Source organism: Thalassophryne amazonica, chromosome 13 (genome assembly GCF_902500255.1).
Source record: "Thalassophryne amazonica chromosome 13, fThaAma1.1, whole genome shotgun sequence".
Classification (NCBI taxonomy): domain Eukaryota; kingdom Metazoa; phylum Chordata; class Actinopteri; order Batrachoidiformes; family Batrachoididae; genus Thalassophryne; species Thalassophryne amazonica.
The window spans coordinates 92763372-92780576 of NC_047115.1; the positions used below are offsets into that span (position 1 = coordinate 92763372).

At 42.7% G+C, this 17205-nt stretch overlaps 1 protein-coding gene across 1 annotated transcript in view; it reads right to left on the reverse strand.

The window, feature by feature from the left end:
• Window positions 1–17205, reverse strand: part of smoc2 (SPARC related modular calcium binding 2) — a 132113-nt gene that overhangs the window by 17680 nt on the left and 97228 nt on the right. Inside the window, exons 9-10 of the mRNA XM_034185118.1 lie at window positions 16485–16567; window positions 2219–2318 (exon numbers count right to left, since the gene is read on the reverse strand). Of these exons, the coding sequence (XP_034041009.1) occupies window positions 2219–2318; window positions 16485–16567 (183 nt within the window). The remainder of the gene's footprint in view (window positions 1–2218; window positions 2319–16484; window positions 16568–17205) is intronic.

A 17205-nucleotide genomic window follows, 5' to 3' on the forward strand; every position in this document is an offset into this window, starting at 1 on the left:
AATTTGAGTATCACCAAATCACTTTGAACAGTTTACGAGGTCTGTTAGAAAAGTAACGGACCTTTTTATTTTTTGCAATAACCTTATGGATTTGAATCATGTGACTGCATCAGCCAAGCTTGAACCTTCGTGCGCATGCGTGAGTTTTTTCACGCCTGTCGGTTGCATCATTAGCCTGTGAGCACGCCTTGTGGGAGGAGTGGTCCAGCCCCCTCGTCGGATTTTCATTGTCAGGAAATTGGCTGATTGACTGCCGCTTTGCTTCATCAAAATTTTTTCAGAAAGTGTGAGAGACAGCCAAGTGGAAACCATTTGAAAAATTCAGAAGGCTTTCGGTGAAGATCTTATGGGGATCACACAGATTAAGGACAATTACAACTGGATTAAAGACGGCCCACAGCGGCGGATGGCACGCCGCGCACCGAGCGGCGATCGACAGGCTCAAACGACCAGATCATTTCCACAGTGAATGCTTTGTTGATCCAGGACGTCGTCTGACTACCAGAGAAATCTCACATGTTGTGGCATGTCCAGCTCGTCCACAATTTCTCGGATAGTCACACGACTGAAAAGCCACCGAAAGCCGTCTGAATTTTCCGAATGGTGCAAGAGCTGGGCATGTTAGGGCTTGTCCTGTGAGACCAACACGGAGGTGCTTTCGTCCCGCACCATGAGCGTCTCCATGGCGAATTTCTCCGCTCCTCTTTCCATTACAAAAACTCCTGTAACAGCGGAATGTGCCGAAAAAGTGCTATGTCCAGCTGTCTTGCCACTTCTGGTAGTCAGATGACGTCCTGGATCAACAAAGCGTTCACTTTGGAAATGATCTGGTCGATTGAGCCTGTCGATCGCCGCTCGGTGCGCGGCGCGCCATCCGCCGCTGTGGGCCGTCTTTAATCCAGTTGTAATTGTCCTTAATCTGTGTGATCCCCATAAGATCTTCACCGAAAGCCATCTGAATTTTCCAGATGGTTTCCACTTGGCTGTCTCTCACACTTTCTGAAAACATTTTGATGAAGCAAAGCGGCAGTTGATCAGCCAATTTCCTGACAATGAAAATCCGACGAGGGGGCTGGACCACTCCTCCCACAAGGCGTGCTCACAGGCGAATGACGCAACCGACAGGCGTGAAAAAACTCACGCATGCGCACGAAGGTTCAAGCTTGGCTGATGCAATCACACATGATTCAAATCCATATAGTTTTTGCAAGAAATAAAAAGGTTCGTTACTTTTCTAACAGACCTCGTACATAAGACCTGGACCTCAACTGTGGACCTTATAAGAGTCTTTGCCCTTGAGTGTTTAGAAGGTTTTAATTTTTGTCTCCAGCTATATGCCATATGGAGGTTTGAGTGAAAAGGGCATGAAGGCTGCAGTGTTGGAGTAGGAACTTGACCTCAGTCTTCAAAAGATGCAAATTAAATCTCTGGAAATTTATAGAAAGGTCAGTGTTCATCGTACACAGACAATTTTTGGCTCTGTGACATTCAAAACTAGGTGAAGGCCATTCATTATCGAACTTGACTGAGACCTTCAAGACGTATTCATGCTCCCAGTTTGATAAACCTGTTATTTCTTAGAAATGTTATTGGGATAACAGTGTTACAGTATTTCTGACTATGACTTTAAAATTAGATCAAGGTCATTCATCACTGAAGTTGCATCTTTAGTGCAACTTTGGTGAAGCTGTCTGAAATCCTTTGAAAGTTATTGACAGTACAGTCTTCATCACACATAGACAGAAGTATTGACTCTGTGACCTAGTTAAGGTCACTCATCATTGTATGTAACCTCGTCCTCCAAGAGATGTATTCCTGCTACAACTTTGGTTAATTTGTCTCAGATCTATGAAAAATTATGGGGAGTACAAAGTTTCAGACAGACGGATGGATGGACACATGGACAGATGGATAGACAGCATTTCTATGTCTCTCAGTCACAGAGATGTGGGACAACAGCAACAACAAGGAAAAGGAGAAGAAGAAGAGGAAGCATCCTCAATACTGCTGAGATTCCTTGCAAGATCCTTAGAACTTTACAGATGTTTCAAAGAACATCTCTGGAAATCAGTCTAGCATAATTTTCTTACTAATCCAAACAAATCCTAATGAAAGCTGATGTGAAACAACTTCAAAACTAAGAACTATTTTTGTAAAGTGGGAAACCAAATAATTGATATAATTATTACATGAACAAATTCAGGAGCAAATGTCATACCTTCCATTGGATGCAGGATCTGTGACGGCATGCACCATGTCTGTCGACAAGGCATCAAGAACACTTGTCAGGAACTCTGTTTTCTTTGCCCCGGGACAGCCTGGAAAGTAAAACACACATATCTGAGCATGCATTATGTAACTGATATGCAAGTAAGTATACATACACAATATATCAACAACCCCCCCAACACACACACCTTGCCCAAGCAAATTTGTGAAACCATGTCATCACAAATGACTGAAATGTCTGGGGGGTGGGAAGCCATATAAAGAGCAGCAGAACTTTCAAAGGAGCAGCAGACAGCTAGCTCTCTCTCTCTCTCTCTCTTTCTCTCTCTCTCTCTCTCTCTCTGTGTGCGTGTATGCATATTCATAGTGTCACAGATGTCACACGTTTTGTGGGAGCATGTAATTGGCATGCTGACTGCAAGAATGTCTACCGGAGCTGTTGCCTGTGAATGGAATGTTCACTTCTCTACCATAAGCCGTCTCCAAAGACGTTTCATAGAATTTGTCAGTACATCCAACCTCCAAGATCGTCTGAGACCAGCCACCCGGACAGCTGCTGCAACAATCGGTTTGCAGACCCAAAGAATTTCTGCACAAACTGCCAGAAACTGTCTCAGGGAAGCTCATCTGCATGCTCGACATCCTCATCAGGGTCTTGACCTGACTGCAGTTCATCATTTGCCCACTCAAGTTGGTTACGACTTAAGTGGGCAAATGCTCACATTCGATTGTGTGTGGCTGCCGATTAACTCTATGCAAAGGAGATGTGTTACACTGTGTGAGGCAAACTGGTGGTCACACTCGATACTGACTGGTTTTCTGACATCCCTCAGACCCCGCCCCTTAATAAAGCAAAACTGCACTTTTAAGAGTGGCCTTTTATTGTGGCCAGCCTAAAGCACACCTGTGTAATAATCATGCTGTTTAATCAGCATCTTGATATGCCACACCTGTGAGAAGGGATGGATTATCTCGGCAAAGGAGAAGTGCTCACGAACACAGATTTAGACAGATTTGTGAACAATATTTGACAGAAATAGGTCTTTTGTGTATATAGAAAATGTTTTAGATCTTTGAGTTCAGCTCATGACAAAATGGGAGCAAAAGCAAACGTGTTGTATTTCTATTTTTAATTCAATTTATTAATTTATATAGCGCCATCTCACGACAGAGTTGCCCCAAGACGCTTCACACAATTCATAACAACACAAAGTAATTAAAAATCAAATATAAAATCAAGAAGGGCACAATAAAAAGATAAAACACAGTAGAATAAAAAGAAATTACAAGGCAAACATAAAAACTAATTAGATTAATGATAAGACAGTCTAAAAAAGTGGGTCTTCAGTCTTGATTTAAAAGTCTCCACTGTGTCAGACTGCCAAATAACTGCAGGTAGATCCTTCTAAAAAGTCGGACCACGGTAGGAGAAGGCTCTATACCCCACAGACTTTTTGTTCACCCTCGGAACACATAGAAGCCCTGTGCCCTGCGAATGCAACAGCCGCGCAGGTACATATGGCTTAACCAAGTCCGCCAGGTAGGAAGGTGCCGGTCCGTGAACAATTTTATAAACCAACAACAAGACTTTAAAATCCGATCTGGCAGAAACCGGAAGCCAATGAATGGATGCCAGAATGGGTGTAATGTGGTCAAACCTTCTACTTTGTGTCAAACGTCTGGCAGCAGCATTCTGCGCTAATTGAAGACCCTGAATGCTGGACTGCGGCAGACGAGAAAATAAAGCATTACAATAATCCAGTCTGGAAGAAATAAATGCATGTATCAAAGTCTCAGCATCAGCCATAGACAGGATGAGATGAATCCTCGCTATGTTTCGCAGATGGAAGAAGGCAGTCCTCGTAATGTCTCTAATGTGGGGGCCAAAGGACAACGTAGGATCAAAAAGTACCCCAAGATTACTCACTTTGTCCGTATGATGCACAAGTCTTGTCAAGTCAGTCAAGTCTTGACTTAAAACTTGAGATTTGCCGATTCATGACTTGAGAATGACTTGCTGGTGACTTTGTCCCACCTCTGGGGTATCTAATTACTATTAGTCCATTAAAACTATTCTGATTCCCTGAAATTAAAAGTGTGGATGAAAGTTTGCATTCGTTATTGGGTTTTAGTTTGACAGTGATGTGGTAGAAGGCCAACGCAACAAAAATTCTGTCAATGTTGAAATATTTATGGAGCTATGAGTAAATGTATCCATTTGCACAAATGGTATTATTGTACTAGCACCTCGTCTTAATACAAGCTTATTGTGTTCAGGATTTGAGCGAAAATGGTTCCAGAGGATATTGGTAAGATCCATTCTTAAACCATTGAGGTCAAATCTAAAACTAACAGCATTATTACTCACAAAATTACAGGAAGATTTTATAAATGGGAGGCAGCTGAGGTGAAATGGCCCTAATGACAGTAATTGTGTCTCAGTCTCATATAATTTTAAGAGCAAGGAGTCCATGGCTGGTTTGTGGATTCCTCTCCAGGGTGTCCTTTCTCAGTTACTTGGCCTGATTCTGTAGGGTTTGCTGGTCCTGTTTTACGGGACAGACCCACGGGGTCCGATTTGCTGCTGTTGAAGATAATAGCATGGTTTCACCGTCTTTAACAGGTGGCACCCAGCACTGGTGCAAACTCTCAGTGCCCAGCCTCCACCTATCTGAGACAGTGCGTGGCTTTATCAGCCGGCACAGACCCAAGAGTCCAAGCAATTACTGGGCCCTCTCTGGCTCAGGCCCAGGAACACATCTGATCCACCCGTTACTGGCCAAGCTGGTGGTATGTGGAGCCTGCTGCAGTGAATTAGTCCAGTCACTCGTACAATTACACCCTCAGAAGAAGAGGTGGATTTATGGGATGCTGCTGGATTTGTTTGAGTGTTTTTCATGGAGTGTGCACATCCTTGCTGTAATGCTGCAGGAGTCTGAGCGTGCGTGCATGCATTTCACACAACATGAGAAGTGATCAAGTCGTTCTCTGGTCACTTCCCTACTGGCACGTCTTGTGGGGCGGGACAGATCAGCTCAGTGTATCTAGACAGAATTTTGCTGACAGGCAGGGAGCGAATGCTCCAACTGTCACTGAAACAAAAGAAGTTTGGCCACTTTCTGTCCATGTTCATCCTTTAGCTGTAAATAACTGCTGCTTTTTCCATAAAGGCAAAAACTCAGTTTTTGACACGTGCAGGTTTTTAATCTGAAAAGTTGTGCACTGCCATTCATGCACCTCCATGTGTATACTGTATGTGCACTGTAAATACTTGGCCGGTAATTGCATGTTTGCATGTGCATGTGTTACTGTCAACAAGGAGCAGTGTTATTCTGCGCGGCCCGGTGGGGCCGAGCCCTGTCAGCACTCACGGCTGCAGCTCGCAGCGCCTGCTCCAACGCCATCACATGATCCCGCTGTGAGCCCAGAACTAGCCAAACATGCCGCTTTCCTCTCCTGCCACTTTCAGGGCTCGGCGCTCCTTTCTTGCATCTTGCCCCATAAACCTCTCAACACCAGTGTGTCAAGAGCAAATGGGCTGCAGCGACAAGAAGGCAACATTTATAATTATTCAATACTTACTGAGTAACACAGTTTACAGACACTGACGCAATCACTCAAAGAAAACAAGATGCAGAGTTTTCCAACTTTGTCTTGACACATTTTATAATGGAAGGCCTGGCTGATATGGTGCAGGGTTCTCAGACAGCTTTAGAGAGGCGTTTGTGCACTTGTGCGTATATGTCTGGGTGTGTATGTGTGTGTGTGTGTGTGTGTGTGTGTGTGTGTGTGTGTTTGACTAAGTACATTTTTTTCCTGTCCAGCTGCTCATGTTAGCATTTGGTCGCAGTCCTTCTCAAAGGACACTTATGCTATATAATATACAAGTACAAGTACACACACACACACACACACACACACACACACACACACACACACACACACACACACTGTGACGTCGGTTGGCCCCTAGCGGTCAAACCCCCAATGAGACAGAAGCAGAGACAGAGGCTGAGGCAACTTGATGTGGTCTGTGACGTCGGTTGGCCCCTAGCGGTCAAACCCCCAATGAGACAGAAGCAGAGACAGAGACCGAGGCAACTTGATGTGGTCCACAACTTTAATTTTCTTACTTTATTACTACCCTTCCAAAAAGAACAAAGAAAATCGTGCATAAAGTACAAATACCCAGAGAGGTGGTGGGAATAGTCTCTCCCCAACTGCCACTCCAGAATGATCTCTCAGGCGCCTTTTATCTGGTTTGACTAATCGGGTTAAACCATTAAAATCTAAAAAGGTAAGAGCTAACCAACTAGCTCCTAACACCTATCAAAACCCTCCATACCTTTAACCAACCCAAAACCCATTTAAAATCCCACCATCTCTAAACCTAAACTTAAACCCCCCAAAACCACCTATTTACTAAAATTCATACACCAATAAACCCCCTTAAACACATCTCCCCCCATGACTCCCCTGCCTTGGTCTATCCCAGAACCTTTATCATAGCAACAGTTTCCAGTGGGACCTCTTTGCCGCCTGGACACAAGACATGAGGTAAGGAAGACAAATTACAACTACACACCTCAATACTCAATCCTACACATCAAGGTGCTTCCTAACTAAAGTAACTGTACAGCTATAAAATCACTAAGTAACAAATTAGCTATTTGTTACACACACATATATATATGTGTATATACGAGGTCTATTAGAAAAGTATCTGACCTTATTATTTTTTCAAAAACCATATGGATTTGAATCACGTGTGATTACATCAGACATGCTTGAACCCTCGTGGGCATGCGAGAGTTTTTTCACGCCTGTCGGTTACGTCATTCGCCTGTGGGCAGTCTTTGAGGAGTGGCCCACCCTCTCGTCGATTTTTTTCATTGTTTAGGAATAGCTCAGAGACTGCTGCTTTGTTTGATAAAATTTTTTTCAAAAACTGTAAGGCACAACTGAGTGGACACCATTCGATAAATTCAGCTGGTTTTCGGTAAAAATTTTAACGGCTGATGAGAGATTTTGGTCTGTAAGTGTCGCTTTAAGGACGGCCCATGGCGCCTGACAGCGATCTGCGCTCCGAGGCGTCGTCGTCTCGCTGTTTCAAGCTGAAAACTTCCACATTTCAGGCTCTGTTCACTCAGGTCATCGTCAGAGAACAGAGAAGTTTCAGAAGAGGTCGGCATGAGGAATTTATGCGGACATTCCACTGTTAAAGGAGATTTTGTAATGAAAGAACGTGCGGGCAGAGTCGCATGTCGGGCCGGACCTGACCGCGGGGGGGTCGCGACAGGAAAAACACCACCACTGGAAACCTTAACGGACAAGGTGGAACATGCCCAGCTGTTAAACAATTTCTCAGATACTCACTTGTTGAAAGCCATCAAAAGCCGCCTGAATTTTACAAATGGTTTTCAACACGGAGGTGTTTTTCCTGTCGCGGTGCAGACGGATTTGCGGTGTCGTCACAGAACCGACTCGGCGAATTTGCCCGCACGTTCTTTCCTTACAAAATCTCCTTTAACAGTGGAATGTCCGCATAAACTCCTCATGCCGACTTCTTCTGAAACTTCTCTGTTCTCTGACGACGACCTGGGTGAACAGCCAGACGGACGCCACCTCCGACCGCGCCGATCCGCTTTGTGAGCTGTCCTTAAAGTGAAAGAAACTCCACAACCTCTCATCAGCCGTTAAACTTTTCAATGAGAACCAGCTGAATTTCTCGAATAGTGTCCACTCGGATATCCCTCACAGGTCCTGAAAAAATTTTGATAAAGCAACGCGCGCCGTCTCCAGCAGCGTCTCAGACAAAGGATTTCAGCTGAGAGGGCTGGACCAGCGCTCACTCAAAGCCTGCCCACAGGCGAATGACGTCACCGACACACGTGAAAAAACTCACGCATGCGCACGAGCGTTCAAGCATGTCTGGTGTAATCGTACGTAATTCAAATCCATATAGTTTTTTTTTTTCTAAAACTGCCGGTTAGTTTTCTAATAAACCTCGTATATTAGGGCTGCCACGACTAGTCATGACTACATTGAGTATTGAAACCGTCGACAACTAATTTAGGAGTCACAAGTCATTTGCTTTGAACCTTTAACCAATGAAGCAGTGCTTTGATCCACTGCTGTGTTGGATCTTCGATTCGCTCCTCTTCAGAAGTGGCAACTTCGCTTCTTAACCCCTCTCAAAGCCATTGTGCAGATTAAAGTGACTAACTGGAACTCCTTTAATCATGGAATTGATCAGCTGGTCTCTGAACGTTATTGACACCATTTTTTTTTTCCACAAGATCAGAGCCGGGGGACCCTGCATACCCAGATGGAACTTACCCTGCGGGCTATGTTCTCGATGTCTGGGAGACTTGGCGGGTTGCATGCTTTCCGCCATTCTGTGTAGAGGACGTCGAGGATTTATTCATATTTGGATTCATAGTAGGGGGGCTGGTACTTATTGGCTTATGTGCTGCCCTGACCTACCGGAAAATTGGCAAGACGGCTGCCGCCAAAACCATGACCCCTCGCTTGTCCGTCATGATTAATGAATTGGGCAAGGCGATGCATTCTCAGACTGCATTAACCCTTGAACTCAGACGCAAATTGGATAACATCTCAGAGCAGATGCGTGCCTTGCAGGAGAAGATTTCAGAGGCCAGGGAACTTTTCATAATTGGGTTTTGGTTTGTTCATGTGAAGCTGGAAAAGTGTTTTTCACTGCTCAACCACAAACACGGCAGGCTTATCAGCCTGTCAAGGATAAAATGCCCACTGTTTATCCTCCAGAAGAACTTCTATGGCCTTGGAAAGATTGGCTGCCTCCTTATCTTTCTTATTCCAGTACACAAGGACAGACAGACTCACACATGGACAAAGACTGAAGCATGCTCCACTTTCCCTTCTACCTCACCTCCTGTCCCCCATCACACACCCCATCCCGTCCACCGCTCACGCCACCCCTTTCCCCTCTGGGGGCTGCACGGTTTTAGCGGCGGCATGTCCCTGTTCCCCCCAAGCTAGCGGCGGCGTGACTCCAGCTGCAGCGGCTACCACATACTCACATTGCCTCAATTTGGATAATGGACTGTTTCAAGTTTAGTGCACATAATGTCAAATGTATATGTGTTGTCTTAATTCTGATGTGTGCCATTATTACGGTAAACAAGTAATAATTGTGGATTAATTGCTCTTTGTCTGTGGTGAGTGTGGACATAATCTCGTTATTGTTGCACTTGTAATGACAATGACAATGACAATAAATCTCATCCATCCATCCATCCATACCTGCAAGCAGCTGATTGACTTTCATTTTATTACCATTAACAGGCAAAAAATCCTCATTTACAGACTGCTGTCTGTCACATTACCACCAACGATCAAGTGTAATTTACCCTTAGTAAATTATCCGTAAAACTGTCTCCACCCCAACGCACAAAAGTTTGAATTGTCCACACAATTTAGCACTCATTATTTGGGATCCCACTAAATCAGGTCCTTATTCTTAAACTTGGGTTTCAAGCTTGTACTCGTCATTTGATCTTAAACCTATACTCAACAAAAATATAAACGCAACACTTTTGGTTTTGCTCCCATTTTGTATGAGATGAACTCAAAGATCTAAAAATTTTCCACATACACAATATCACCATTTCCCTCAAATATTGTTCACAAACCAGTCTAAATATGTGATAGTGAGCACTTCTCCTTTGCTGAGATAATCCATCCCACCTCACAGGTGTGCCATATCAAGATGCTGATTAGACACCATGATTAGTGCACAGGTGTGCCTTAGACTGTCCACAATAAAAGGCCACTTTGAAAGATTATCTTTCTTTTATGGATTATCTCAGCAAAGGAGAAGTGCTCACTATCACAGATTTAGACTGGTTTGTGAACAATATTTGAGGGAAATGGTGATATTGTGTATGTGGAAAAAGTTTTAGATCTTTGAGTTTCTCATACAAAATGGGAGCAAAACCAAAAGTGTTGCGTTTATATTTTTGTTGGGTGTAGTTGTCTTCAGTATATATCAAAACCAAACAAATTGTCATTGGTGTTCTGATACTTTCAGAGGTTAAAGCACAATCACATTCTTGATCAAAGGGGCTAAGAAATGTTCTATACAAAATACAACATTATGAACACTGAAAACATTACAAATTCTGTCTCGGAAGGGCAACACCAGCAGTGATGGGATATTTTTACAAGCCTTTAGTTTTTGATTAATCAGAAGATGCTTTGATCCTGTCTGATCCTGTCCTGTTCACTGCGTTTGACACTGTAATCATTCCTGCTCGGCTGCATCACCATCAGCGCCGCAGGAAAGATGGTGACCAGCTGGTGATTTCCAGACCATCAGACTGTCAGTCCCATTGTTAGACTGTACAAGTGTCCTCAGTGCTGGAGCTGAAACAGAGTGCTGCTTAACGCAGCACCTGCAGGCGCAGAGCACAGCTCTGGCCCGGCACGCGCTTATATAAACAGCTGTAGAGGGGATGGGAACAGATGCAGCTCTGTTCATAACATGCTGGATCATTAACACATTTACCAAACCACAAAAAAAAAACAAAAAAAAAAAAAAACAGCTAAACACAGCAAACGTGCCAGTTTTGTTGTACACAGCACCTGAATCCATTTTGCCTGTTTGTTTTATGGCACAAATGAACCATGCAAGATGCTCACAAAACCAAAGATTATGATGCTGATGAAGACAAAAGTGACTGTAATTATATTTGTCAAGTTTATAATAAAAGTGTGTGTGTGAGTAAATGGACTGTATTTCTGCAGCACTTTTCTAAATGAAGCAGATGCTGCAGTGCTGAAACATGATGCTTCACATTCACTCACACACTGATGTCAGGGTGCACAGCACTGAACTGCACAGCACGAGCAACTTGAATAATAAGGACTTTGCTCAAAAGCAAATTGAACCCAAGGACCATCTGGGCCTCTGGCCTGCCTCTACAGCCAACAGCTGCCCAAGTGTAAACTAAAAGAAGTCAGACAATTCAGAAAATGATTTGAATCAGCAAACCAAATGGGTGTTACCGGCAGTCTGTTTAGAACAACAATAGTCATTAGTTTTCACAATCCAAATAAGCTGGAAATCTTAATACCATTTTATCAAATTAAAAAAGTATCCAGACAATTACAGCGCCTAACTTTTCTGCTTCACTTGATGCACTCACATGAGATCACTGATGATTCATTTTTAACCCCCAGGAGAGCAGAAATCCTTCTTTCAATATCTTGCCTAATTCCTGAGATAGAACCATAACTTATTTAACCTTAACTTATAACGTATTTTTAGGTAATGGCCTCTGATGTGACTGTAGGCACCTTGACACTTGCATGCATTTAACCCCCACACTTCTGCACAATTCATTCTGCCAGTGCGACCCCGCTGTGTTCCTCTGGATGGTGCACTTTGTGCAGCTGGATGCTGTGATATGTAAAATAATTATTTTGCAGCGGATTAATCATTTGTTCTCAGAACCTGGCTGATGAAACCACCTCTAATCACTCCGGAATGACAGAGGAATTTTCTACAGCTGCAGCTGTTCTTGTGCACTTCATGAGGCGGAGAACACATTTGCAATCATCTCAAAAGGTAATAATTTGTAATATTTATATTGTCTTGGCTTGGTAAAACAGTTGCATTTTCATTCCTTCTTCTGAGAATCTGTAAAATGATGTTTATGATAGATTTTACGTCATAATCGTTCAGATGAGCAGCGCTGTGATGAGCTGCACTGTGATGTGCTGCACTGATGCACTGACTTGCAGTGGTACACAGTGTTTTTGTTTGTGCAATGTTCACATGTAGTTCACAAAATTAATGCGTGCTAGAGATTTGGAACATTTCAAAATTTTCTTTGTGCACTTGCATGCAGCTGCACACAGTTTACAATGTGTTTACAAGGAGTTTACTCTCTGGCACGGCAGACTGTGTGATAGTGCATGTATCAAATTGGTGCAAATGTCAGTGTACCTTATCCTTTGATGTATGACACTGATGTGAAGATGGTCCATTGATTTAACCACTAAGTTTGATTACAATTTCTCCCAGTGTTTTGAGAGTATTGTGGAAATAGTTTCCCCATTAACACGTAAAGGAAGATAATACACTGTCAAAGTGTTGACTGGGCTTCTTGCATGATGAAGCCATCTGTTTCTTGACATTTGAGGTAAACCTCATTGCTCTTCTATCTTCTCTGTTAATTTGTTTTGGTTCAAGCCTATCACTTGATCTAACCAGTAAACTCAACCAATCAGCAGAGATAACTGGCTGTTGACAGTTGGCAACATTCTGTTAGCACAACATAGTACCAAGAAGAAGTAAGCAGTATATGGCCCCGAGGCCGATGCTTATCCCTGGATACCACAGTGTGAAGTAGATGATAGTCTATGCCCCCCCCCCAGCCCCAATCCCCCATTACCCCAACAAAACATCAGTCCATCACACATTACTTCTCCGCCCAAGACTGGAATCTATTTCCAGCTGGGTGGATTGTCACTATGCAAATAAAGTCTTGTCCAATAGGGCTGTTCATGTTATATAGTGAAAAAATAAAAGTTGTGAGAGACTTCGGGCCACATGTTTTTTTTCCACTTGGGGTTTTATAGGTGCAGACCACATTTGAACTCAATCAGATAAGGTTTAGAGGTCCCCCAGAGTGACACATTTTCCTCTCCATCTGCTGACAAGGCAACGTCACCCTAACGGGAGAAGACTCTGATGCCATCATTTTCCTTTAACAGGTAGATGTTATGGCTTCTAATCGCAAAAAGTGGTGGTTGATTGGTCACCCAGAGGAGAACATTACTGAATTGCTGGATTACTACATTGCTTGTTTAGGGAAAATTTGTGGGGGACTCCTGAACAATGTCTGATTACAATAAAATTTGTCACAGATCTTTTATTTTATTAGTGGAACAAGAACATGTGGCCCAAAAGATTTTGTAACATTTGACATTTTGAACCGGTCTATTGTTTAAGGACACATACATGTACCTGGGATCAAACCCTGGTCACTGTACTTAGTTTCTGATCCAACAGAGCCACATGCTCTGTGTACAGGACCGTGAAACTGAACTGAAATTAAGAATTAACAAACTAAAAGTAATAACTCCTTGGAAAAAGACTTAATTTTAATAACTCTGTTGTGTACAAACATTTTGGCTGGTTTTTTTTTTAACTTCCTCATAGCTGGGATTGGTAGAATGGGGTGGAATTTAGCACTGAGAAAACAAGCTGATCAGGGAGGTCATTCATTTTTCATGCAGGATCCAGACTTTATTCACAACAATCTCTGCATTGAAACAACTCATTACAAACAGTAATCACACAATCCAAATTATCAGAAAGATAACTTTCTTGCTCAATACATGTGCATAAGACCGCACAACACACACACACACACACACACACACAGAGTGCCCCACGGCATAAAATTAAACAGTTTTTACCTTATTTTTGGCAGTGCTGTAAGTGACACGTGGGCCTTTCTAATCCTTTCATTAAGTCTACTGAATTAATGCATGCTCGTAAGAGAGCAATGTTCACGCAATCTGTCTGCCATAGCAGTCACTACACTCCCAATGTCCACATGCTTTCTTTGTGCTCGCAAAACCATTCCCTCATCAAAACAAAAAACCTCACAATTCTTAGTGTGAACAGTCAGAAGCAACACACAAGAACATTTTACACTTTGTCTTAAAGTAGCTGCTGATTGAATTGATTTTATGTTATGTTCACAACACACCCATGACTAATTAACTGACTTCATCCAGCCCATTTTTGCTCCATGCCCTATAGATATTTCCCACTGTGTAAAGCAATCAATCAATCAATCAAATTTTACTTATAGAGCCCTTTTACAACACACAGGGTGCACAAAGTGCTTTCTATTAAAATCAAACAAGGCAAAGACAGTGTACATAAACAGTTAACATTCAAAAAATAAAGTGCAAAAAAACAAAACAAAAAAAAAAAACACCATCACTGCTTAATAAGTATCAAAAGCCAGTCTGAACAAACGAGTTTTGAGTCGAGCTTTAAAAAGTTCAAAGTCTGTCATGGTTCTCATGTTAGGGGGAAGTTTGTTCCAGAATCTAGGCCCAGCAACAGAAAAAGCTCGATCACCCCAGTGCTTATACCTGGTTCTTAGGACTTCCAGGAAAAGCTGGTCTGTAGACCTTAAGACCCTGGTTGTGTTAAGAATACACAACAGTTCAGAGAGGTAAGAAGGGGCAAGAGGTTTAAAAACAAAGAGCAAAATTTTAAAATCAATTCTAAAAGAAACGGGGAGCCAATGAAGAGAATAAAGAACTGGAGTGATATGTTGGCAACGGGAAGTGTTTGTGCACTTCCCGTCGCCAACCAACAATCACTCCCCAAATCCATCTTCACTTTCTGTTTCTGGCTGTGCACCATCAGGTTAGGGCTCTATAAGATAGCAATAAGAGTTTTCTGCCTGATGTACCTTGGCAATTAATAAAAAAAAATATGAGTTATGATATATAGCCTCTAGAAATGTATTATTTAACTTTTCCACATGGTCAAGAAGCAACCAAAGAATCACAATTTATTGTAATATCAAATTCCAATACTTGGAGAACAGCATTTTTACCCAAGGCCAAAAAAAGGCCATTGGGTATTGTGAAGACTTTGCATCCATCCATCTGTCTGTTTGTCTGTCTTTGCTCATCATAAGTTCAGTCCTATTACTGTCAGGGTCTTCAAATTCACAGGGATCATTCTTGGGACAAGGACCAAGATGGGTAACCTTGACCTATTCTAAGGGGTCAAAGGGTCACATTCTTTTTATACACTCTTTCATTGATTACATGCTCATACGGCCAAGGGTATTTCAGCATTCCCTTATATTTTAAGTATCTTGATATTGAACTGGCACCCAAGTATTATAATAAGTATAGGATGGGGAGATAAGTGTACCCTCTGAAGAAGAGTTAAGATATCACCACCAAACCAAAACTAAAGTCATCACAGTGGAGAGGGAGTGTTTGGAATGTATTCTTTATTTCAATATTTCCCACTCTTTCAGGTCTTGCTGCGTCAGACAAGTAGTGACTTTATGAAAATCAGATGAAGAATATCACTTGCACCATGTGGGAAATTCAGCTTCAACATTTTGATCAAGTTTCTCTGGACATGATCCAGCACACAGGTGCCTCAGTGATGAATACCGCAGTAACAGGAAAAGCCCAGTGGGACATCTGACCTGGCTGTGGCAGATAGATGACTTCTTTTACAATGTAGGGATGGCCTGGTTCTCTACTTGAATAGTTGCTATCCAGCATGTGATATGGTTGGGAAGTGTGGGAGACATAGCAGCACATGGCATTAGCTTATACTTCCAGACCACCTGACCTTGATAGTCAAGCTCCTCAGTCTGTCCCTGATGTACGACAGTCCTCTCAGAAGTCCCAGTTAAAGATTACAGGTGGACCTCCTTATCTGTCTTAAACTAAACCTGTGGAAAGTCAAACTGTTGGCCACTCCGCTCCCTTCAAGTCTCAGTTCCTTCGATTACATGGCAAACAGTTGTAATCTTTTTCAGACAACCTTTCAGGTAGCACCATATTTTATGGTTAAATGGGCTTAAGTAAGTTTCTGTACCACTACTCTGATTTTGTTTTACTCATATGTTGGTTTGTTGTAGTTTTACTCATTCATGGTTTCATCACTGAAGCACTTTGTGATGATTAGTTTGCTGCAGGTGCTTTGTCAATAAATTTTCCTTTTCTTCAGTTGCTCATATGCTTAAAAATGGCAAATGACACAACTTCCAGTTCAGAGTTCTAAGTGTCAGGGTAAAAACAAATGGATTAGTCCTACATGTAGTTAAACAACCTCACAACCATCACCTAAAAAAAGCAAAACAAGACAAAAACCCTTTATCACCTTCTATTTAGTTATCCTTGACGCCCTATTTATCACAGCCTATCTCTGGCATCCTATTATCAAGTATCTCCAACTCCCTCCTGCAGTTTCTTCTCCTATCATTACCCTCATTATCCCCTTTTCAGTTAACTCCCAGTGCATCTCTCCTCATTGTGTACAAACCAGTTAAGGCCGTCTCTGGGAATTCTCAAGCATTTCCTTGACTAATCCTGATAATGGTATCAATAAACACACAGACTCTTATTACAAACTTGGAAAAGCAGGCTTCAGCCAAACGCCATGTGATCCGGACAATAGAGGCTGAAAGCAGCTTTTGGAGACCTACCTTGGAGATGTCTGCTCCTGTAATGGTCCTTTGGTTTTGTGGGATGGGCTCGGGCATTGCTGTCACACTTTGGCTGTTCATATCTACAACAGAGAATACACTCTGTGAGCAAATACTGGTTCATTCAGAGAAAAATAAGATCTGGGATTGTGTGTAACAGTGATGCTGTTCTCACTGTAGAATCAAAGCGGAATCCCCTGTTTACCAGTTACTGGTGTTTGTTTAAATCTTAAGGATTCAAATAATTGTTTGTGGCAAACTAAATACTATGAAATGGGTCCAAAAAGTGAAGAAGGATTTGGCATTGGTATGAGAAAGGAATGTGGGAGTGTGTGTGTGTGTGTGGGGGGGGGGGGGGGGGGGGGGAGAAAGACTGACAGAAGAGGGAAAAGAAGGTAGGCTAGCAGTCAGGGAGTGTGGGACACAAGGAAGCTTTCATGGCGCCTCTTGGTGAGCCGGTGGATCCCCGATTGCTGCATTACGACTGGGCCAAAAGCTGGCTGGGGACAAGGAAAGAGAAGGGGGGAAATCCAGGCTTCCATATCTGTGCTAATGTGCTGTCTGGCAGTCTGCCTGGAGCTTTGTTAATCTGATACCCCGCCTCACTGTTCACTCAGCGTGTACCAATGCCCCACTCTGCCAGTCTGATTGACCTTTAACATGCTGCTTAGTCAAAACTGGAGGTGTCTGTCGGCATGGGTATGTTTTCATGATGTTTAGG